Source organism: Sinohyriopsis cumingii, unplaced genomic scaffold (assembly GCF_028554795.1).
Source record: "Sinohyriopsis cumingii isolate HCF-2022 unplaced genomic scaffold, ASM2855479v2 utg002101l, whole genome shotgun sequence".
Lineage (NCBI taxonomy): Eukaryota > Metazoa > Mollusca > Bivalvia > Unionida > Unionidae > Sinohyriopsis > Sinohyriopsis cumingii.
Genome location: NW_028316129.1, coordinates 28284 through 52589, shown reverse-complemented (window position 1 = coordinate 52589; position 24306 = coordinate 28284). Strand labels below are relative to the sequence as shown.

Genomic DNA, 24306 nt, shown 5'->3' with positions numbered 1-24306 from the left:
GTTAAGACTTGGAATACGATAAATAACATTTCGCATCATGAAAGACTCGTTCGAGAGCGCGACATTTGTTTTTATTTTGTAGAAAACAGCTGATCATAATAAACATATCTTACCAAACTTTAACAGATCTTGATCGTAATAACAGATAATGTGATCACTGAATTGAACCATTCCTTGTGTGGTCTATAACATTGCTGGTGTCCACGTGTATTGCTTCTTTTACATGACGAAATCACTAAAATGGTTCCTTCGCATCATTCGATATAACAGTTACTTGGGAAAAGATCTAAGTACGCAAAAAGGTGAAGACATATATAACGCCGCAAAGACTCTGTTTTGAATTAATTAACAAAAGAATGTATACTTTCTTCCGCTTTTCTGTTTGACAAATCTCAAAACCATCCATTTTAAACTAAGTAGTATCCTGGCGTTCCTCTAACACACAACTTAAAACCATATAACGCTGGAGAAGGAGCACGTGACGGGAGAAAACTACTGTTAAAGTCATTTTTATTGTATCTATATCACAAACGGCGAAATAAATCCCTTAACAAGTCCTACAATTTGGAAAAATAAGTATTCTACCATCTGTTCTATTCAAATGTGTAACATGGTAGCACACACTCAATGACAGAAAAACCGTGTTATGTAATAGAAATGCAGCCAAACATATACAGATAAGGCGAAAGTATCCCTTTTCAACAGAATGTGAACGGGTAAGGAGTGACATATATCTGAAAAAGTATGCTTACTACGTTTACCTGTCTATATCAGTATTTAAAAGACTCTTTAAATCAGTAAGGATAGAATAAGTCATTTACTAAATTGCTAAGAATTACGGCACGGACGATATCATTTCAGACATGTAGCAAGAGTATAAAAAATCGTTTGGAATCGACACATTAGTTATGCTATTCCTTAGTTATGCTGTTGAATGTCAAGAATGAACAATCTGGAGAGAAAATGTTGAATTAATGGTTAATGGAACTAACTTCAGATATATTTGTTCGGATTTAACGTTATGTAACATGTGGTTTTCTTTGAACTATTGACACTGAGTGAATGGCCTCTGTCTGAAGTAGTGAAAACTATTTGTGCATCGCGTATCTAATTATATATTGTGTTAATATATGGAAAAGAGAGTGACGACAGAGTGAACCACCTTTTTTTAGGCTACGAGAAGCTACTTGTAGAAGGCAATGATTTATTTGAGAGACTGATTGACACTTTAAAGGTGTGAGATGCAATTTATTGTTGTTTCAATCAAGAAAGTGATATAGATACTTCCTATAAGCAGTGTTGACTGTTTGTTTTATATCAATGACGATGTATGCAATAGATTAATGTTGGTGAAGGTAGGTGGTATAGCTTCCTTATGCAATAAAATGCATCCCCTAATTAGGTCTAACATCTCGTACCATAGCAATGACATAATCAGTATATTATCGTTTTATGAAACCAAATCTGTAAAGACCAATTATAAAACTTGGCAAATCTTTTTGAATAACAACATATTGATATGTAATGCCCTTTATTTCATATATAGTAATTACTGCCACATACAAACAATTTTTTATTTACCTGGTCCTTGATCCTGGTTACACTTACTTTAGTTACAATTTTGTGGCTTTATTAATTTTGTCACTGTTCCATTTCTCTATCGTTTCTTTAATAGTACATGTTTATTTGTCCCAAGACTAATCCGCTTCTTGCAAAGTATCTATTATTTAAGAACAGTGATCGTATCAGAAACTAAATCTCACTGATAAGTAGCCACATTTATCTCTAAACAAGAATTACACATACTGCTACAACCCGTACACATTTTGTCATGAAGCAAGAAATACACAAACTGCTACATCAGTATACATTTTCCTTTCTGTTTATCCCAAATGTGCTTGAGATGATTAAGTGTAAAGTAAAGAAGATTAATACTATCAAACATATTCCAAGCTTACAAAGTACATATTCCTCGCTTACCACCAGGTTTCACATGTACGTACATTATGTATGGTACAATTACTAATTTCAGGTAAATGTCTATATAATTCTCAGAGAAGCTAAAGGTAAACAGAGCCTATATATCTACAAACACAGTTGTTATGTGATACATAAGTATTATTCCAATTTATTAAAAAATAACACCATATGTCCGTCTCTACAACACAAACATGATGTAAACATAATCAATGATAGGTAGTCAATATACCCTTGAGGAAGATGAAATCAAGTAAAACAACGAAGGCTTTACCAGGCAAATGTATGGGGAATGCATCATTATGCAATGATTAGTTCATAATTACTTAGCAATAATGACGAACGTCTGGTCGTTACCTTGCCAATGAGCATACGTTCGTTATAATCTTCACTGTCCACTATGTATTTCTTATTTGTTATAATAGTGTACGCCTTTATTACTCTGCAGAATATTTATACCCATATAATAACACGAATCCTGTGATATTGAATAATATAAAAGAAAACTTCGATACTCGCTCTAGAAAAACCTTTAGTAGACTCTAATGTAACCTAAACTATTGCTATGAACATCTGATTCTCAAAATGATTGTTAAATTATATGATAAATGAATTGATGACTTTGCTATCAGTGGTCAAATAACATTTAAATTCGAGTAATATGTATCATGTAATGCGTGTGCGTGCACATCTGATGGTGACATTGTGTTGCTTCATCAACGATGATACTGGACCCTGAAATTCCTTGCCAGGATCATCTTATAGCAGCTGTGGCCATCGTAGCCCACCTCGTTGATAAATTCGTTTAAACGCAGAAGCAACCTCAGATGCTGTTTTAGTCGTTAACGGTTCTGCATCTTTGTATCTACCTGCAACATCAACTACAGTTAGCGCGTATTTATATGTTATTTGACGTCTTCGGATTTTAATAGTATCATGTGGCAGAAATAATATGTCGGCCTGGAGAACTTCATTAGGAACACTGATATTGAAATGTGCAAAGTGAATTTGTTTAGGCGATGGTTGGTAAATTTGCCATATTGCCTATTTGGATAACCAATTTTTTGCAGCATCGCGCGTACCTTTTGCTGCTTCAGCGAGTTTACTAATTGCTGCGCTACCCCTCCAATATCCTTTTGGGGAATAATAAATCGACTCCATTTATAATTAATTACCAGCACCTAGCGTTAATTTACCTTTCATCGCGGATTTTATTAACCAATTAGCTAATTTTTCCTTGAGAGATTTGTCAGTGATGGAATGTAACGCGTGAATTAATTTCACATCCGCGAGATGTCTATGCTGCAGATCTTTACTTTTATAAGTTACATCATGCGCATGTCACGCTTTATCAATAGCATTTATCGGATACTCACCTGGTTTTGGTTGATCTTGGTCATCAAGTCTGATATCAAGTCTGGTTCCAGGACCACAGTAATTATATCCTGGGAGGTCTTTTTCTCATGGGTATTTAGCCCACGGAGTACCGGATAGTTTTGTTAATTTTGCTGCAATATCACCTCCGTGTTGCTTTGTTTTATTACTTGACTTTGGCTGTGGCTTTGATTTTGGTTTTGACTTTGGTTTTGACTTTGGTTTTGGTTTTTCACCTGACTTGCCAGTGGAAATAAATTTAAATTTATTTGTACCGCATCGCTCACACTTGCCCGTAACCTCAGATCTATTATTTTTTGTTGTAATGGTTGTTAGATCACTTGTCGATGTGCGCGCCCTGCATTTCACACAATATAAATCCATATTCTTTTTATATATTTTCTATATGGAAATCACTGACTTTTCTGCAACAAGGAAACGAGAACCAGTTAAGCACCATGCAGCGCTACCAAATTATGTTCGTATGATTATTAAAGGACCATCTGGAGGTGGTAAGACGCAGTTGTTACTTAATGTAATAATGCAGTGGATGAAATGGGATAAGTTGTATTTGGTAGCTCCACCTGCAGACGATCAACGATGCGATGATGTAATAAAAGATTTTATTGAAAAAGCAAAATCGTTAAATGAGAGCGGAGATGATGTTGTTGAATTTATAACTGACATTAATGAAGCGCCAAGTATTGATGATATTGATGGATTTATTAACAATTTAGTTGTTTACGATGATGTAATGTTGGATAAACAATCAAATCCAGCTAGGATATTTTCCAGAGGTAGACACAAAAACACAGATGTAACTTATGTAACCCAGCGGTATACACAAATTCCTAAAGTGATTAGGGATAACTTTAATATTCTTACTGTCTTTAACGGACTTGATACTCACACGTTACGAAATATTCATCAAACTTGGTGCAGCGGTGATATGGACATAAATAGATATAAACATTTCTTTAGTCGTGCTAAAATACCCCCACATGGATTTATAACAATAAACTTACATGATCCTCGAACACGGTATCGAATCGGGTTAGATAAAAAATTTAATACATAGCAGAAGGGAGGGCGACGCTCTCAACGCGTCACCGACGATCGCGCATTTTTTCTTAAGTTACATCGAAGAAAAAAAAACTATCAGCGATAACAAGTAAACCAATTTGTCATCGACGGAGTTGTTTTCTGAATATCGCATTTTTTTAACGATTTTTGCGATTCCCCAGGAAGTCGTATTTTGGAAAATGCAGGTGAACCAATTAGAGGTTGTTCGCCCTCCCTGCTGCTTCCCATTATAATCTGCACTTTCTTTTATCTACTTCCTTTGTGTAATAATAATGTACGTCCTCATTAATGTGGAGAAGACACGTTCCTTTATTATGAAATACATCATGTGTTACTGTGTCTGAGAAAAGACAACTTCGTTATAAGCTAAAGGAAAAACAATAAGATAGATATCCTAATGTGTTCTTAAATAGTGTCATTTATATCTCAACAACTAAAGAAATTAAATGATAAATGAATTGAAGACTTTGCAATCAGCCGTTCAGTAACGATTAACGTCGAGTAATACATATTATATAATGCATAACGTATTCAAAACAGTACTTACCAATGGATTCTTCATTCGCTGAAAGAACACAATAAGCGTGATAATAGAAATGGTAAAATATACTTCTCGTAGGTAGTTTCAATATATTTTTTCTAATGCCTGTAGGTGATTAGAGAGCATAGCCTTATCCAATGCATACTTTATACTGATTTTGTGAAAGTAGATGCAATTTTTTAGATCTTTAGGTTCATAAGGATGCTATTTTCCTTTCTTCCCCGTGAAAACAAAACAAAATTCATGATCGAAACGTTGAATAAACTTCCCGCATTTTCTTTACAATCTCACACTATGTCTCTGAAATGTAAAATATTCCGAGTAACTGTAAACTGTTCTATACTGTATAATTTGTTGGCTGTGACTAATGCTGTTTAACTACCTACCACTACAATTGTTATGATTCTTAATACCAGCATCTTCTTTGGTATAAAATGTATGGTCTCTTGATCCGTACGGTGTTGGTGTGGCATGAACGAAACTTTGATAAGAACGTTTAATATTCGAGTAACCTCTCCGATATCCATCATATATTCATTTGTATCCATGTTATATATCCAGTAATGAGAATATTGAATATCAAGCCATATAAACTTTCTTTGTATGATTATTGTCAAATTCTACATTTTACTCACTGTCTACTAGTAAGTTAGAATGAGGTATTGATTTAATTGTAACGATTTATAAACCATTTTGCACAAGCTACATACAATTTCTTTGTATCCTTCAGGCAAATGATACCTCACAATGATTGTAAATTTATTTTTAAGTGTACACGTACTTCCCTGTATAAGCTGTCTTGCGTAATTATGGACAAATGGTCATCTATTGCATTGAGAAGGATTGGCGATAACAATATTTTCAATATGGACATAGTTGATATCATGAATACTCCATACCGATATGACCATCTACTAAGAAGGAATAGCGATAACATTATTTTCAAGACGGCTGCTGTGGTGGCCATGTTATATGTCCGAGCAGCAAAATTTTCATTTAGGAACAACTAAACTCGCGATGTGTGTGTATGTGTGTGTAACGTTTTATGGCAATTATCCACGTATTGTACGATGATAATTTATATTGCTGACAGACAGAAGGACAATGGATAACATACCAACCCTTAGTCTCTTCTGGTCTACGACAAAGACGTTAGTTTATACCACCCGTAAAAGTGTCTTACTCTAGTAAGTTTTGTCACTCTCACAAATATATTTTCCTGAGGTATTTATACCAACAGAACGTAACAATAATGAAAGAGTAATCATTGGTTAGTAAACGATACTGCCAGGAAACTGAAATGAAATCAATCCTAATTTGCAGGCTTTGAGATTTAAATGTCTGGGAAACACAGCATCACAATATACAATGTATAACTCTCACTCTCCTGACAATTATGGCAAAATGCCAATCGTTTCTTCAGTAATGGAGAGGAAACTCTAAATAAAGAATGCGCCTTCTGTTGTGGTTTTCATATTTGTATTAAACATTTACATCTTCATTTCTCTGCAGAAAATCTAAAGTTGTATTATGAACTTATTCATGTATAGTTGGTATCAAACACAATACCCTTTTATTATATGCGAATATAAAGCATTTTTATTACCTGATGTCATTGTAATGCTATTGATAACTCATTATAGAAAGGAAAAGGGGCATGATACCTAAACTGTAACGTTATACTCAGTACTGTGTGTGTGTATGTGTGTGTGATTTGGATTTTTAACGTAGCTTTAACACTTTTTTAGTCATATCGCTACGATGTTTGCAGTGTGGCAGTTTATACTGATGGTATGCACTGGGGCACCCAGTCACGTTATCCTGACACCAGGCCGACTAGTCCTAACACTAACCTCTTAATGCTGAGCGCCAAGAGGGGCATCTGTTAGTACCATTTTTGTAAGTCTTTGGTATGACTCGGCCGGGGATCGAACCCACGGCCTCCAGCATTTGGGCGGACGCTCTTACCACTAGGCCATCGGAGGGGTCCTATACTTAGTAGTAAATGATGGCTTAAATTCGATGAATACATATTTTAATGAATATATGTCTTGATAATCCAATACAAATACATATCTATCTCTTAATGACTGACAGGAGATATATTTATACTTACAAATGCTTGTATCTGCTTTTCTTCCTGAAATAATTAAACAAATGTGATATTAGAATCGGTGAAACAAACGTCGCTTATTAGGTCTCAAAAAGGGGAAACAAACCCATGCGAAAATACAATTACAACTTATGCCGCTACTTTTGCTGAATATTCCACAAGAGCTGACGTTTAACCTAATCTACTAGTCAACCTTTCCTTGTTGCGATATCAACATTTTAACAACGACGGGACTATGTACTACTGAAGTGACGCATCGCGTATGTTTTGATGAATATGATACGGAAGTGTTGCCTGTATCCACAAAATTGTATTCCGGACACTGAAAGAAAAGTAATAATTCCATTTTCCTTTGTTTAACCGTGAATTGTAAGATCCAACAGATAATGTTAGTCACATTATATATTTTGGAGAAAAAAAATATACACTCAGTAACATCTATCAAATGCTGGTGATATTATGGCCGATCAGTCAAAAATTTTGACATGATTAACAGGGAGACAATGTCATATTATAAAAGGAACATCTTGAAATAAACGCATATTTCGTAAGTCCATAAATACATGTAACTTCTCTTTCCGACGAAAGCGATAAATGCGGGATACTGGAAAAATATCAACCAGAGAAGATTTTGAAAATAATCCTGCCTTGTTAAATGATAACAGATATGCAATACATATGACGAATAATTAATTCTCATAAATATATGCGTCTTAGAAATCATACATTAACTTTATGCAATGCAAAATATTTACCTATTTACTGAAAACACATATAATTATACTTACTCTTTCTTTCTTCTCTCTTTCGTCCTTAAAGAATACAATAAACCAGTTATTAGACGGTTAAATATTTTCCGCGTATTTGCTATCAAACGTGAGAGTAGACAAGTATGAAGATATTTGCAAATATAAATACAGCTTAAGTCAAAGTGAGCAGGTAATTATTCCTGAAAAATATAAAAAACTGATATTAGACAAGGTTCTATAAATTCGACTTATTTGCTCTCAAGAGGGAGGAGATATGCATGCACGTATTCACCAATGGAAAACTGTATGTCACACACTGTAAGTCATTACATAAAATAAGGTAATCCAAACCAGTTGTCGTTAGAGCTGATTTATTTTAAGGAATGTTTCGCATATAAATCTATGAATTGTAACTTTTCTGTCATTTCGTTATCCTGAATAAATATAAATTAAAAAGCTGTACAGTTTTTAACCATTTAGTACTTTAAAGTATTTGGGCAAAACGTACAGAGCGAAGCTGATTACAAAACCAGACAGCTCATCATCAAATCGGCAAGTTCCTTTTTCAGTTTGTGTCGTATTCTTATTTCACACCTTTCGCCCTCAAACTGTGCATATAATACTATCAAGTCAATAATCCTTCAATGAACATTTGGACTGAAGGCAGAAAACCCACCATGGATGCGGTATGGCGGGCTCGAGGAATTAAATAGATAAACGAAATTTTTTTTCAGAATTGTATAACGTTTTCAAGGATGTTGAGATACACTGGCTGAAACCAATGAATGACGCATAATGCCACCCCCCCACCCCCCCCCCAAAAAAAAAAAAAAAAATGTGTTACATTTTGATGAAATACATTTATAATTAGTGGTATAATTTGTCATTGATGTGAGGCTAATATAGCTAATTCACAATGGCTTGATGCAGATGATAACATCAGGTCTTGATCTGACATGACCAGTGTAAGATTATAAGCACATCCCACTAAAACCACACATGAAGCTTCATAATTCGTTGAAATTCTCCCACCGAAATAAAAGCAAAATGTATATTAGTGATGAATTCATGATGTATGCCATCAGTTAATTAGATTTCATTTAAAGACTGAAGCACACGCGATGTTTCAATAAATCGATCCTGAAGCAGCTAACATTCGACACCAGGTTCACGTGCAGGCTACAAGCACAATAGCAGAATCAAAATCACTAATGCAAACACAATCCACATATCTGATACAATATATTACTATCATTTGATATACCTTTGTTTCAAATTAAAGTAAACGTATTTATTACCGAAGAATTAAGGGATACATAAATATAAGCTGGTGTCGTTCTTTAGTTACATCATGATCATTCAATTGAAACATCGAGTTTGCTTCAGTCTTTAAAGAAATTCATATACTCTGTCGATGAAATCGTATTTAGGACGGGAGTCATAAAAGACACTATCAAAACAAAAATACAAAGGTCAAAAATGGGATGCATGAGATTAAAAGAAAGTTTCAACATGAAAATCAGAAAGTAAAAATTGAAACAATAAACAATTGGGATTCCGCGAGTTTCGAACTCGCGACCCCTCGTTTGGTAGACGAGAATCATAAAAGAAAATTTCACCATGATAATAACAATTTATTAAAGAAATAGAAAAAATGGGATGCGCAAGTAAAAATGAATTTGTCACCATTACATTAAAGTCAAAAAGAAGAGATAAGTAAGATGCCTTCAGTTCGAACAAGCAACATTTTATTTGGAAAACGCTAGTCATAAAAAACGTTTCAAAAGCAAATACAAAAAGTAGATATAATAAAGTGAAACAAAAATTGGGATGCGAAAGCTGAAAACGAAGTTCAAATATAAAATTATAAAGGAAAGACAATTCGGATGCCGCGAGCTTAGAAACAGTTTAATTCTTGTTGGACCGGCGGAAGTCACAAGAGAAGGTTTCCACAAATAAATAGAAAAAAAGTAAAAGAAATAAAATTAAAAAAATTAGGATGCGCGTGTTGAAAAAAAAAATGATTCAATACAAAAATAAATTAAAATTAAAAAACAAAATAAAATATTGGGATGCCGCGAGTTTCGAACTCGTGACTTCTTGTCTGGCAGACGTTGGTCATAAAAGAACGATCCAAAATAAAAACTTTTTTTAAAAAAGTGAAAAAATAAAATATAAAATAAAAATTGTGATGAGCGAGTTTAATAGAAAGTTTCAACATAATCTTTAAAACAAGATTGAGATGACGCGAGTTTTAAACTCGTGACCTCTTCTTTTGCAGATGGGATTCATAAAAAAGTTCCAACATAAAGTTAAAATGGTACAAAGACAAATTAAAAAAAATGCATGCGCAATTTGAAATAAAGTTTCAACATAAAAATAAAAGAAAAGTAAGCAACGTTTTAAAACCATGAGATGTAGAGTTTAAAATAAAGTTTGAACAAAAATTTTAAAAAAGAAGTAAATATAAAATATGAAAGTCAAATTGGGATAACACGAATTTTCGAACTCTTGACCTACTTTTTATCCAGTTGGACACAAAAACAAATATGGGTGTTTATATATAAGATTGCATTTGTCGAACATCGTCAAATATCATTTAGTGAATATTATGGGGATAGTGGTTCAGGACTGGAACGCCATTTTGGTTTAATTTTCGTGTTGCTTTCCAACATTGTGTTGCGTATGCCAAATCGATCATTCTGGTCCATTTCATCCAGTTTTTAAAGCACTTTGTAAAATCTTGTATGTAAACGGTATATCGGCCATGCTAAAGGAAAAAAGGAACCTATTGTTTGCTCATTTCGAATAACCGGTACATATTATGTTGTGCACATTTTCAGCATCTTCTTACTAATTATACCCACAAAAATTCTCTTTTGTGGCAAAGTTAAGAGAGACGAATCTGCCTCGTTGTTTTCAGAATACTTCCATTTATGCAAACAGTACTTTGAGTTTAGTAAATATTAATACTGAACCCTGTTTCTCCACAGCTTGAAATCCTAGATTTATGACAGTATCTGCACAATCAGCAATATCACCATCATTCAGTATACTAAATCGACAATTATAACAACTATTATATTCATATATTTCTATCTTAATTTAATAACCAAATTAGAAATACATAGATCAAAATCAAAGGCCGTATAATGAAATCGTTTATGTTTCCTATGTTAGAATGATAAATTGTGTATAATGCCGATCAACGTAGACATGTACATAAAGACGATTATTATACATTTTGACTTCAATATGCTACTTCTCTACACATTCATAACACTATGAGTGATATATCGAATCAAACGGCTTGTAAAAATAAGTAGAAGACAAAATAATCTGCAAACAGGATTGCTTAAATATGTATATACCAACGTTTGAAGACTTAAAACAGGTTAATATGGGCGAGCACCCATTTCGGAAACCAGATTGAGCTTCATAGATTATCTCCCTTTCCACGGGCCATGTTGTCAGTCATTTTATTCAAGATAGCACCGACGTTCTTTTTTTTAGCACAAGGATACTTGGAACGCTTTGATAATTGCTGGGATCATTTAACACAGTCATTTTGTTTATTTGACAAATAGTAAATTTTACCAAAATACTGCATCCAGATTGAAATACAGAATTAGACAAATGGGTCAATATTGGAGTAGTTTCTGTCACAGTGTGCTCTAATATCTCGTTGAACATATTCCAAAGTAATTACATGTAGTTTAAAGTATTAACGCGTTGAACTAACGTTTAACCAATATAAATATGGTAATATAGGTTTTCAGCCAAGCGCATGATCGATCTCACTTAAGTTTTATATTAGCCTATTATTCCAATATAATTTAATACAATGCAAACATAAACCTAAGAAACGAATTTAGATAGGTCTGCCTCTTCGTGCTTTTAGTATAATTGCCGTCTTAAGAGTTTACAAGCAATATAGTACACGTATGACAGGTAAACTGCAAGCAACGATACGAATACGAACTCCTATGGAATTTTTCAGCTCAACACTCTGTCCTATATTGTATCCAAGTCGGTCACATAGTGTGCAATCAAAATAGTTTTGCAAGGGACATTTCTAGGTTGGTTACTGGTTGAATAATAAGATGTGTGTGTGTTTGTGTCTGTGTCTATATGTATGTGACTTAAATTTGTAACGTACTTTTAACAATTTTTCACTCATAACCCTACGATGACTGCAATGTGGCAGTTCATACTAATGTTCAGCACTGGGACATTATGCCGCAGACATATATCATCATGTACCACCTGAAACCAGGCCGACCTAACCGTAACCACTTAATGCTCAACGCACAGTCATGCAGCTGCTAGTAACATCTGTATTAGTCTTTGGTATGACTCGGACGGGGTTCGAACCCGAAATCTTCCGAGCGGACGCTCTAACCACTTATGCCACCGGAAAGGTCGACAAATACATACATGCAACATACATACATACATACTTACACACACACATACATACAACCATACATGTGTGTGTTGTGTGTGATTTGGACTTTTAACGTAGCTTTAACAATAGTTCAGTCATATCACTACGATGTCTGTATCAGACTTGTAGCATGATGTCCCACCCAGTCACACTATCCTGACACCAGGCCGACCAGTCCTAACACTAACCTCTTAATGCTGAGCGCCAAGCGCGATGCAACTTTTAGTACCATATTTCTAAGTCTTTGGTATGACTCGGCCGGGGATCGAACACAGGACCTCAAGCATTGTGTCAGGATAATGTGACTGGATGGGACATCATGATACATGTCTGCAGCATGATGCCCAAGTGCTAGACATAACTATAAACTGCCACATTGCAGACATCGTAGCGATATGACTGAATTTTTTTTAAAGCTAAGTTAAAAATCCAAATCACATCACATCGCATCACGTCATACATTATTTAGGGTATATTTTATTTTATATCTGTTCAGCACGAATTATAATTTATGTTAAAGTATGCGAACAGGAATGATGGCATATGGATCATTATAAAAAGTTTAGATTTGACGCACCTTTACATATTTAGAAAGAAAACGTGTGTTATGTGTGTGCGCAATGAAGGATGTAAATGTACACGTTTCGTTGCTTGCGATTTATTTACAGTTCATTCATCTAACATATAATCCAACACGGAGAGACACTTCTCTCTTCGTGCGCTACCTATGTAACAACGAAAGCTGATGTTTGAAGATACAACTTTCGAAGCCTCCTACGACCTGTCGTAAATGGCCGAGTGCAGTTCCGATCGAGACATGGTTATTCATAAATGTACTAGGCTGGTACCCTGACTGTCCACTAATGTTATTACAATGGTCAGGTGGCTTCTATAAAAACATTATTGTCATGTGACATAACAAAATGGCGGATCATGGAGACCAGGTAGCGTGATTTTCTACTGGATAAGACAAATGAGGATCATTTGTCCTGTATCTGGCACAGGTTGGCAGTTTTGACATATAATAGTTTATATAACCTGCATATAACTTTGCAGTTATTGAGAAAGAATGCACCTAGCCACAGGGTGAAAAGCTTGACGTGTATAGTTTTATATTGCTTGCATATAACTTTGCAGTTATGATGAAGGGATGCACCTTGGCACAGGTTGAAAATCTTGACGTGTATAAATGGTACCACTTGCATGTAACTTTGCTGTTATAATGAAGGAGAAAATGAAGCATTTTCATTTCACGATAGTTTTTACTTTGGACCTGTACTTTTGGGTCTTGTCCTATTAAGGAATTGGGAGAGGAACTAATGACCATGAAGTAAAAAACACATGTATGTTATACCTCATGCCATAAAAGTTACCCAGGAATAATGTATTAATGCATATTTGCAGGGAAGGGATCTTTGAGCAAGTTTTCTTACACAAACCATATAAAAAATGTTAGTTATCATCTACTGGAAAGAGCCCAGAACAAGAATCCAAATACAGTGTTATGGAAATGGGTATTTTTTTACATACATTAAGCTAAATATTTGAAGTAATGTGTAGAATCTCTCAAACTGACAGAAAAAGGCCAAGAACAGGATTAATTAAGTGTCTCTTTCGTTGCCATAATTTATAATTTTTGTCAGGAATAAAACTAGAGTCAGTAACAACATGGAGTCTGGAGATTAGTGGGATAATCAGATTGATACATGAAAATATTTGAGTTCTATAGTTACAATTAAATTTAAAATAAGTATTATGTTCTTAGGGTCTAGTTGTGATAATTCACTATATAATGTTCTTAGTTACACAGATTGCATAACATGGAATACAGGTTGATGTCACATATCAGTGTCATGTTGCTAAGTATATTTTCAACCAAATATGATTTGTATATGTACTTATCTATGAACAATTCCAGGAGATTCTGCTTTATTTTCTTTTAAAACAAGAAAACAATGAGTAAGATACAGAGCCTATTTCACTTGAAAATATGTACAATCTTCCTCCACCAAACTATCATTATCTGCTTGAAAAAATCTGGGCAGAAATAACATAATTCTCACTTGCAGATCATGATAGGAAATGTGACCCTTTCCCCCAATATGTATGTATGTATGTATGTATGCATGTATGTGTGTGTATCTATTATTTTTTCTAAATCTTGTTTGTTCTAGTGAGACCTGCCATAATAGAAGAAATTAGGGGTTGGAGGGGTTGTTCAAAAGTCTAAAATATTTTGTAAACTGTTGCATATTCAAGTCTGAAATTTGGTTTATGCCTTCACCAAAGCTGGCTATTTAATATAACTTATGGGATTTCACATTGGTCACTTGGTCATATTTCAGGGTATTGAAGGTGGGAAGGGCTACCCCTCTGTAACAGCAGTTCAGGACATGATGGGACATTTATAGGAATACATTGTGTACCTCAGATCATGCTGCCAGGGATGTCAGTTGGGTTGATGATTAAAAATTCCCACAATATATATATATATATATATATATATATATGTATAAGGAAAAATATTTAAATGACATAATTTAAAATCACCCTCTTGGTGTAACCCCAGGGTACCAATTTTGAGACTTATCACATTTCCAGCTATTAACTATGTTTTTAAAAATAGCAACAGCACAGGGGGAATTGTTTTGTTTGTTGTTGTTTGTTTATGGCAACATATTATTGTTATTATTAGTATTATTATTATTATTGTTATTATTTACACAACATATAATAATAATGATAATAATAATTAGTATTTTTATTATTATTTTTTCATTTACACCAAGTTATTATTATATTATTAGGATTGCTTTTTACACCAACAAATTATTATTATTGTTGTTATTATTATTATGATTATTATTATTAGTAGTAGTAGTAGTAGTAGTAATATTAGTAGTAGTAGTTTTTCAGTTTCCAGATCAATGTAGGATTTATATATTTATTTTTTATACCAACATATAATAATAATAATAATAATTTTATTATTATTATTATTATTATTGTTTTATTTACATCAAAATATTATTATTATATTATTATTATTATTGTTGTTTGTATTCTTTTTATTATTATTATTATTATTATTATTATTATTATAATTTCAGTTTCCAGACCAAAGAAGGATTTTTATATGTTTGACATATTTTGAAAAATTGGCAATGAATGACTGTGTACAAATGAAGCATGGAGTACCTATGATTGCAGTTAAAAAAAGGAAAAATTCAGGTGATTCGACATTTTTGTTGTCATTCACATTCCCACAGCAACTATTTTCTCCATTCTCCCAATGGTGACTCTGGCATCATATTCTGACTTTTGTATTTTGTAAGTTTCCCCAGCACCATGGCTTAATACAGTGTATAATTAGTATATATATATATATGCTAAATATGATAGCTCTTTTAAACTTGGTTTAAAAATCTGACCCAGTTTGTATGGTTAGGTGGATATGCAGACAAATAGACAATAGACATATTGATTGGCAGGGGTGGATGGTGGGGTTATTCTTGACATGTATTTATGGTTGTTAGTACCTTGATTGTAGTAGCATCATGGTCACTAGACAGGGTAAGGATTTGTTTTCCTCCTTAGCTACCCAACCCCATTAGATTTTTAAATGAATCGTTATTTTTATATTGGTAGTAGATGTATGATCAAGGTCAGGTTCACTAGACAAGGGGTCATGCACTTTCAGCTGCTAAATATTTGAAACATGCAGAGTTAAATAAAAGCAAAACTTGATGCATTCATGTCATTGGAATATATCTCTAGTTTAATGTACTGTTTTGGAGATTCATGGGTTTCGAGTACATGTATTTTTTCCAGATACCATAAATTGATACAATAATACTTAATAATAATGATAGTTGTTTGCTGTCTGTGGAGCCTTAAATAGAATTCAACCATCACTGACTCTAGACCATTCATGCCAGTGGTATTACAGATACTTAATCTCATAAAATTCCATATTGGGGACTTTTTTCTAACAATATAGACTATAGTGTTGGCTTAAATATGTGCATATTTATGTTTTAATAGTGTCCATTGACTTTATAATTAGTAAAAGCATTTACATGTTTTCACATTAATGACTCATTTTGTTCAATACTGTATTACTATTAGGACACAAACAAACATACTGCAACAGTTATCAACACCATATAGTGAGTACTGCACCATATTGTGAGTACAACACCATATTGTGAATACGACACTGTATAGTAAGTACAACACCATATAGTGAGTACAACACCATATAGTGACTACAATACCATATAGTGAGTACAACACCATATAGTGAGTACAAAACTGTATAGTAAGTACAACACCATGTAGTGAGTGCAATACCATATTGTGAGTACAACACTGTATAGTGAGTACAACACCATATATGAAGTACATAAGTTAGGTTCTATTCTACAGTAGTCATTTATTGAATATACCAGTACATATTTTTCAGGTGCAACATACAAACTCCGGTATGCAAGAGTAAAAGAGCTGTTTGGATTTACAACAAGCAAGGGCAATGTCACAATTAGTGACAAGGAGACTGTGATGGCATTATATATGGAATATCCACACAGACAGATCCAATATTGCCTATTCTACTAACAAGGAGACCATGAAGGCATTATCTGTGGAATATCCACACAGAAAAATCCAATATTGTTTATTCTGGTGACAAGGAGACTGAATGCATTACCTGTGGAATATCCACACAGACAAATCCAGTATTGCTTATTCTGGTGACAAGGAGACCATGAAGGCATTATCTGTGGAACATCCACACAGACATATCCAGTACTGCCTATTATAGTGACAATGAAAAATTGAAGGCATTATGTGTGGAATATCCACACAGACATATCCACTATTGCCTATTCTAGTGACAATGAGACTGAAGGATTATCTGTGGAATATCCACACAGAACCACTATTGCCTATTCTAGTGACACAGTGACTGTGAAGGCATTATCTGTTATATATCCACACAGACAGATCCATTATTACGAATTCTAGTGATAAGGAGACTGTGAAGGCATTATCTGTGTAACATCCACCCATACAGATCCGGTATTGCATATTCTAATGACAAGGAGATGTGAAGGCATTATCAGTGTAATATCCACCCATACAGATACAGTACTGCATATTCTAATGACAAGGAGATGTGAAGGCATTATCAGACAGCTTTTTCCACTGAGGTTAGTGGGGCTAGCATATTCAGAGGGGGAAAATGGCAACCATTGTTTACAGACTGCCAACACTCCCCCCCCAGTGTAACACATTCATATTTCATAGTCTATAAGTATTATGCATAAAGGACATGTGGTACTTTTTATAAGAAAGAACTGTGAACCAGTCTTAAAATGGGTGAATTAACATAAAGTAGAGTATATACGAGTTTGGTGGTCCATAATTGGTTAATAATGAAAAGTAAAATTTTAGTAAAAATATTTTTGAGAGCTTATCCTATCTGTAATTTTAAAAAGATATAGACACAGTTATATTGATGAAAGTTTAGTATTTTTACAGATCTGACTTAGGAGCACTCAGTAAGGAAAGTAACAACTGAATCATTTGGTGCAGAATGGATAACATGTGTTTTATGCACATGTAGACAAAAAGATGCAGTGGCTCATATGATCTCCACATAGAAGCTTGCACCAAGGATAGTTGTACATGGATAAATATCAGTCTGATCAGCAGCACCCAGAAATGTTAAGTTATTAAATTTTGAATATCATGGTGTTTCCATATGAGCGCTGAATTAGTACAGTGAATCCGAAAGGAAACTCACTTGTTATTGAGTACAATTTCATGGCTTCCATGACTATGTTATAGTATGTTTAGGTGGGGGTGTTTGTGTGTTTATTTAACCTCTTCCCTTTTATTTATCATGCAGCAAAAATCTAAAAGAAGACTCTGCTTTGGAAAAGAAGGAATCATGGAGTTTTGGAAAAATGGCAACAGTAAGGAAGGTGCTTGAGATCAGCTGCATGAGTTCAGACGAGGAAAGGGCAGATGGTGGGCATTCTTCATGGGAATCCAAAGTGAAGAAGATATTGGACCAAAAATATATTGATATGTTCAACAAGATGCAAGAGGCTTCTGTTAAAAAGAACCTGGAGCATCAAACGGGCCAAATAAGCTCCTGAAGTCCCAAAAGAATGAAGTAGATAATAGCCAAAAGCATTCAGGGGGATGATGAAGACAGTGTCAAACAGAGGCCTCCTGAACATTGGGGGGGGGGGGAATTTTCCCTCACAGAATCATGCTGTATATTAAACAGTGCATGAAGAAAGTGAAATGAGCTTGAACTTGATGCACCCATGATAACTCCTTGTGTATTTTCATCTATGTGACTAATGTTTAGCTCACACATGTTTTGCTTGCTTGCTTTTGGATTTGCGTACAATAATTATTTTTATGGTTGTTGCACCTTGTTTAAGCATTATATATATCTCTGACCCAATTTAACAATCATGACATGGGTATTTTTTTCACTTCAGGGTGCATGGATTTTGTTTTCACTTTAGGGTTTATGGGTATTTTTTCACTTTAGGGTTTATGGGTAATTTTTTCACTTTAGGGTGCACTGACAGTTTGTGATATGAAACTGACCCCTGGACTTGTTGCTCACAGTAGGTGATGCATCATAATTTGTTTCTCTCTCTCTCTTTCTCTTGATCCTCTGAAGCCTGTTAGCATGAGTAATGAATGACAAAGTGGTAACATTTTTTCTTCATATATTTTAACAATTTTTAATTTTTTAAAACTTAATTTCATTAATGAAACCCTTGTTAAAATGATCATACATAAAAACACTAAATGCTGAATAAAAATTAAACATCTTAGACATTAATGTACATAAGATGATCATCTATTCATGCCATTATGTTGAACTGTTTAGTTTTTGGGAAGTCATTTAGCTAAAGTTGTGGGATGGGTGCATTCCTGTTGTATATAACACAGTTTGATTTCTGTGAATAAAGGGTGTTTTATATTAATTGTGTTATCTCTCTCTCTATATATTAATACTCATTTCCATCCATCCAACACATTGTCATTAATGCAACTATTCCCAGAGTTTTTCATAGATTGCCCTGAAAATTGGTAACTATTATGATCATGATTGGAAGACAACCATGTCAACAAATCACTCTACTCCTCATTGTTTTTGGAGGTCCTGTTCCTTTTGTGCTACTGCTGAAAATAGTGCCAGACAACATTTCATTGTGAATGCAGGTTATCTTGCTATTTTATTGACTGCAGTTAAACATAGTCTATATTATATAGTCATCATTCATAAATGCACATATTGACAAATCTCTGTGCTTCCTTAATGTATGGAAGAGTTATTGCCCTTGTTTACTTATGGCTTGATGCAGTGTATGTCACAATTTTTAATGCAGCTATTATTGCACTTTTTATTGGACTGTTGTAAAAACTATGTATGTACAGTGCTGATCATCAGATGATATGACTCATTATTGTGTTAACATAATTTTCACAAGAGTTGTCCTCAGTTTTGGCAATAGACATTCAAATCATGAGGTAGGGATGCAGGAGAGATAAGAGTATGTTTATATGAACAAAGTAGTCAACATTTGTATGGTTTAAATCAGAAATAGAGTTGGTGTTGAATAATTGTTTGGTTAAAAATTAGCTCATTATAGATGAAATGTAAATTAAATAAACCTTAAGAAAAAAATAGTGTCAGTTTGTACTTGGGTCAAATAATTAATAATAGATGTAGCTGATCAAGTGACCAATTCATGTTATTGTGTGATTCTTCTACAGTACAGTTTTGCACTTATTTTATTTTAGACAACTATTGATTTCAAAGGTATTTATATTTTGATAAAGGTTTTAACCCAAAAATGCTAGAGACATCACAACAAAGTTTTTACTGTGATATGAAACATTGAGTGTTCTGTCAGTGGGAAAGAACTAGATGGTCATTCATATTTTCTACAGTTTTTGGGGGATCATTGAAAAAGATCATTTATTGCATCAGTAAAGAAAGTCCTGTTTATTTTTGTCAGATTTTGGTATTAAGATAATCCAGTTTATATCTGTCAGATTTTGGTATTAAGAAAATCCAGTTTATTTCTATCATGTTTTAGCATTAAAAAAATCCAGTTTATTGATGTCAGATTTTGGTATTAAGAAAATCCAGTTTATTGCTGTCAGACTTTAGTATTAAGAAAATCCAGTTTATTGCTGTCATATTGTATTATTAAGAAAATCCAGTTTATTGTTGTCAGATTTTAGTATTAAGAAAATCCAGTCGATTGATGTCAGATTGTATTATTAAGAAAATCCAGTTTATTGCTGTCAGATTGTATTATCTTGGTAACAGACAGCCTACCATTTTTTTACTTTGAAAAGTGCATATGTCTGCAACATTTTACATTGTAACATAAATATCCATAAATATGACAGTCTCTTTTTGTTTAATTGATACAAGCCATTGAAATTAAATATTTTGTAAGGCAATTGTATAAATGGATAAATGTATGCATTATGTTCAATCATTTACATTCGAAGCACATTATAAAGGCAAATGTCTGATAAATGGATGTAGCATAACCACGATGGGAATGTTTTTTTTACTGTCCATTGTGCATGCCAGTATTTTTTAGTTATTGGAAAAATTAATTTTATAATAAAGGATGATGCTGTTAGTTTATTGTCTTAGTTTGTTCTTTGCATATTTGCTCTATACTTTACACTTATCTGCCCCATACATCCACAATCTTATTCTGTAGTGAACATATGTCTTCAAAGACATGAAGTTGTATGACATAAATTATACATGCATTGAATTACAATAAGTATTGCATTTAGTTAGGTTTGTCTACATGACCTGAATCTGTTAAGAGAATAATATTGCATAGGATCTATAGGTATATGTTACTTGCGTGTTGCATAGGATCTATAGGTATATGTTAACTTGTGTGTTGCATAGGATCTATAGGTATATGTTAATTTGTGTGTTGCATAAGATCTATAGGTATATGTTAACTTGTGTGTTGCATAGGATCTATAGGTAAATGTTAACTTGTGTGTTGACAATTGATCATCGCAATCTTAATAGTAAGACTTTTGGCTTAATTTCTCAGGACTCAGATGTGGTTTCAACATTTGTAGAATAAGTATGTAACTTCCCATTGGTTAGGCTAGGTCACATGAATAGGTCAAATTGAAACAAATGAGTAGTGTTTTCTGTTTCATGGGGTCTGTTGTGAAATACAGATGCAATATATGGTGTATATAAGGAGAGAATTAAAAAATCAGTTTCATTTTAACTTTTGAGACATTCACACTTATTTTGTTCATGTAGTAAGTCTGCAGTTTGTATGTTGTACTTAGATATTATTTGAGAGGAAAAATTTTGGAGGGGTGTGATTTGGACTTTTAATATGGCTTTAAAGATTATTCAGTCATATCGCTAAGTCTGCAGTGTTTCAGTTTATAATGATGTCTAGCTCTGGGGCATCATGCCGCAGACTTGTAGCATCATATTGCACCCAGTTACATTTTCCTTATACCAGGCCAACCAGTCATAACTCTAGCCTCTTAATGTTGAGCACCATGCGAGGCAGCTGTTAGTGCCATTTGTTTGAGTCTTTGTTATGACTTTGATGGGTTTAAACCCCCAACTTCCCACATCTGAGGCAGATGCTCTAACCACTACACTAAGAGAGTGGTCCCATTTTTGCTCGGACTGTTCAGTAGAAATGGAAAGTGCTCATTATTTGGACTATATTATTATTTGAGAACTGTTATAAATTATTGAAAGGAATTATGGACAGTGCGTCTTGAGAGGGACGTGGTTCTTGGAGGACCAGTGCATTTCTGATTCTCACATTTTCATTTACAACTTTGATAATTAAATTCTTTGTTGCCTTTTTTATGTTACTTAGTTTGTGACTGTAGACTTGTAAAACCCATGCTCACAGAGGTGAAAATGATTGAGAGTAATGTAAAGCATTATTGCAGGAAATTACACACAAGATATACACTGATGAATGGAAATCAGATTTGCTTGTTATCAAATTTGCAGTGGAAAATACTCATTTTGTTGCCAGTAAAGACCAATAAGAAATAAGGAATAATACTTCATGCAACTTTCATTGTTGTAAACGTAACCTTTGGCTACTTTAAAGGCAACTATTGACTGTTAGAAAGGTAACTATTGACTACATTAAAGGTAACTATTGACTACTTTAAAGGTAACTATTGACTACTTTAAAGGTAACATTTGACTACTTTAAAAGTAAATATTGACTACCTTAAAGCTAAATATTGACTGCCTTAAAGATAACTATTGACTACTTTAAAGGTAACTACTGATTATTTTAAAGATAAGTATTGACTAATTTAAAGGTAACTATTGACTACATTAAAGGTAACTATTGACCTCATTAAATGTAACTATTGACATCATTGTGACATTACCATTTTAACGACGACGGGACTATATTATACTCAAGATATGCATCCGGTATAACTTGTTGAATAGGATAAGAAAGCGTTGCCAGTATTTCTAAAATTGTATTTCGGATACTGAAGTAAGTTTCAAGATTACATTTTCCTTTTTGTGACCGTGAAATGTGAGACATAACAAAACAATGTTAATATAGTATATATTTAGAAAAAGTGCAACGAATTATCATCTCAAGGTTTGTAAAGTAGTGGGCCGGGCAGTCAATAATTTAACAGGATGTACAGCTGGTCGGACAATGTTGTATTATAATACGCACATCATAAGACAAAGTTATAATACATTATTCATTAAAAATTGTCCATTTGAACGTATTTACTAAAAGAAGGACGTTACTTCATTTTCCGACAAAAGCAATAAATGCGCGATATAGAAACAATAATCATTCCTTGGTAAGTGTAGGAAATGAGGTGCATTTGGCGAATCATTATTTTTTATTTACATCTTCGTCTTAAGGTCATATAATAACTGGAAGTAATGCGTGATTTGTGCTTATTTACTCAAAGCAGCTATAATTTTGCTCACCAGAAAGAGAGTAGATACGTATGCACATATTGGTCATATTCGTCAATGGAAATACAGTGCAAGTCACACTGTGTAAATCATTACATGAACAAGTAATCCACATATGTTGTCGTTTTAGCTAATCTATTGTACGGCTTGTCTCGTATGTAAATCTTTGAATTCCAACTTTTCTGTCCTTTCTTTATCCTGTAATGTTTCAGCGATTTAGTACTTCTTCGCTTTTGGGCAACAAGTACATTGCGCTGCTAATTACAACAACAACTTTAAACGGCAGACAGCTAATCATCAAATATGCACTGCCTCTCTGAAGTTTGTGTCTTATTCTTCTTTCACTGCATTCTCAATAAAACTGTGCATATAATTATAAAGTCACTCATCTCTCAATTGTCATGTGGACTGATATAAGAAAAACGAACCGCGAATGCGGTAAGGTGTGTTCAGGAAAGTAGACAAACAAAACGAATATTGTTTTATTTCAGAATAGTATAACGTTTTCAAAAATGTTCAGCTGCTTAGTTTTTCGAAGATATTAGCTGTCATTCTGTTTTCTAAATCCATGCTTTTTCTTCAATATTTGATTCATTTATATAATTCAAGATTTTTATTGCACAAATGCCTGCAGAACCTTTCTCGTTAAACTACAGTATATCAGAAATGATTATTTCCGTTATGTCGATATCATTTGGAAAACAAATGTGGATCAAGCACATTCATAGGACGGCAAATGGTATTTCAGCACATTGGTAAAATTGCCCAGTGAATGTTTAATTCTTAATAATTCCAATTTTTATACATGAAACCGATTTTCTCCAATACGATTTGCTGTAAACGGTAACGTCATACTGATCTGGAATTTTTTACACATCGATAAATTCTGGGACTACTTTCGGTTTTTGTACTGTTTGCAATATAAATATACATTGTAGACACGTCATTGTGAAACAATTGTTTCATCTTTTAATTTTTTATTCATAAAAT

The 24306-nt window shown here is 33.6% G+C and overlaps 1 protein-coding gene across 1 annotated transcript; it reads left to right on the top strand.

Annotated features, from left to right (window-relative positions):
• The first annotated feature begins 13032 nt into the window (after positions 1-13032).
• On the top strand, positions 13033-20980 carry LOC149771153 (uncharacterized). The gene is made up of 4 exons (XM_089948803.1): positions 13033-13288; positions 15395-15515; positions 16750-17494; positions 18196-20980. The coding sequence occupies exons 3-4, from the start codon at positions 17379-17381 to the stop codon at positions 18446-18448; spliced, it is 369 nt and encodes a 122-aa protein (XP_089804929.1). The 5' UTR covers positions 13033-13288; positions 15395-15515; positions 16750-17378; the 3' UTR covers positions 18449-20980.
• The last annotated feature ends 3326 nt before the right edge of the window (positions 20981-24306 follow it).

Coding starts and splice junctions, on each gene's coding strand:
- LOC149771153 (XM_089948803.1), top strand. CDS start 17,379: ATGACAAGGAGATGTGAAGGCATTATCAGTGTAATATCCACCCATACA. Junction 17,495..18,195: donor AGACAGCTTTTTCCACTGAG/GTTAGTGGGGCT, acceptor TTTATCATGCAG/CAAAAATCTAAAAGAAGACT.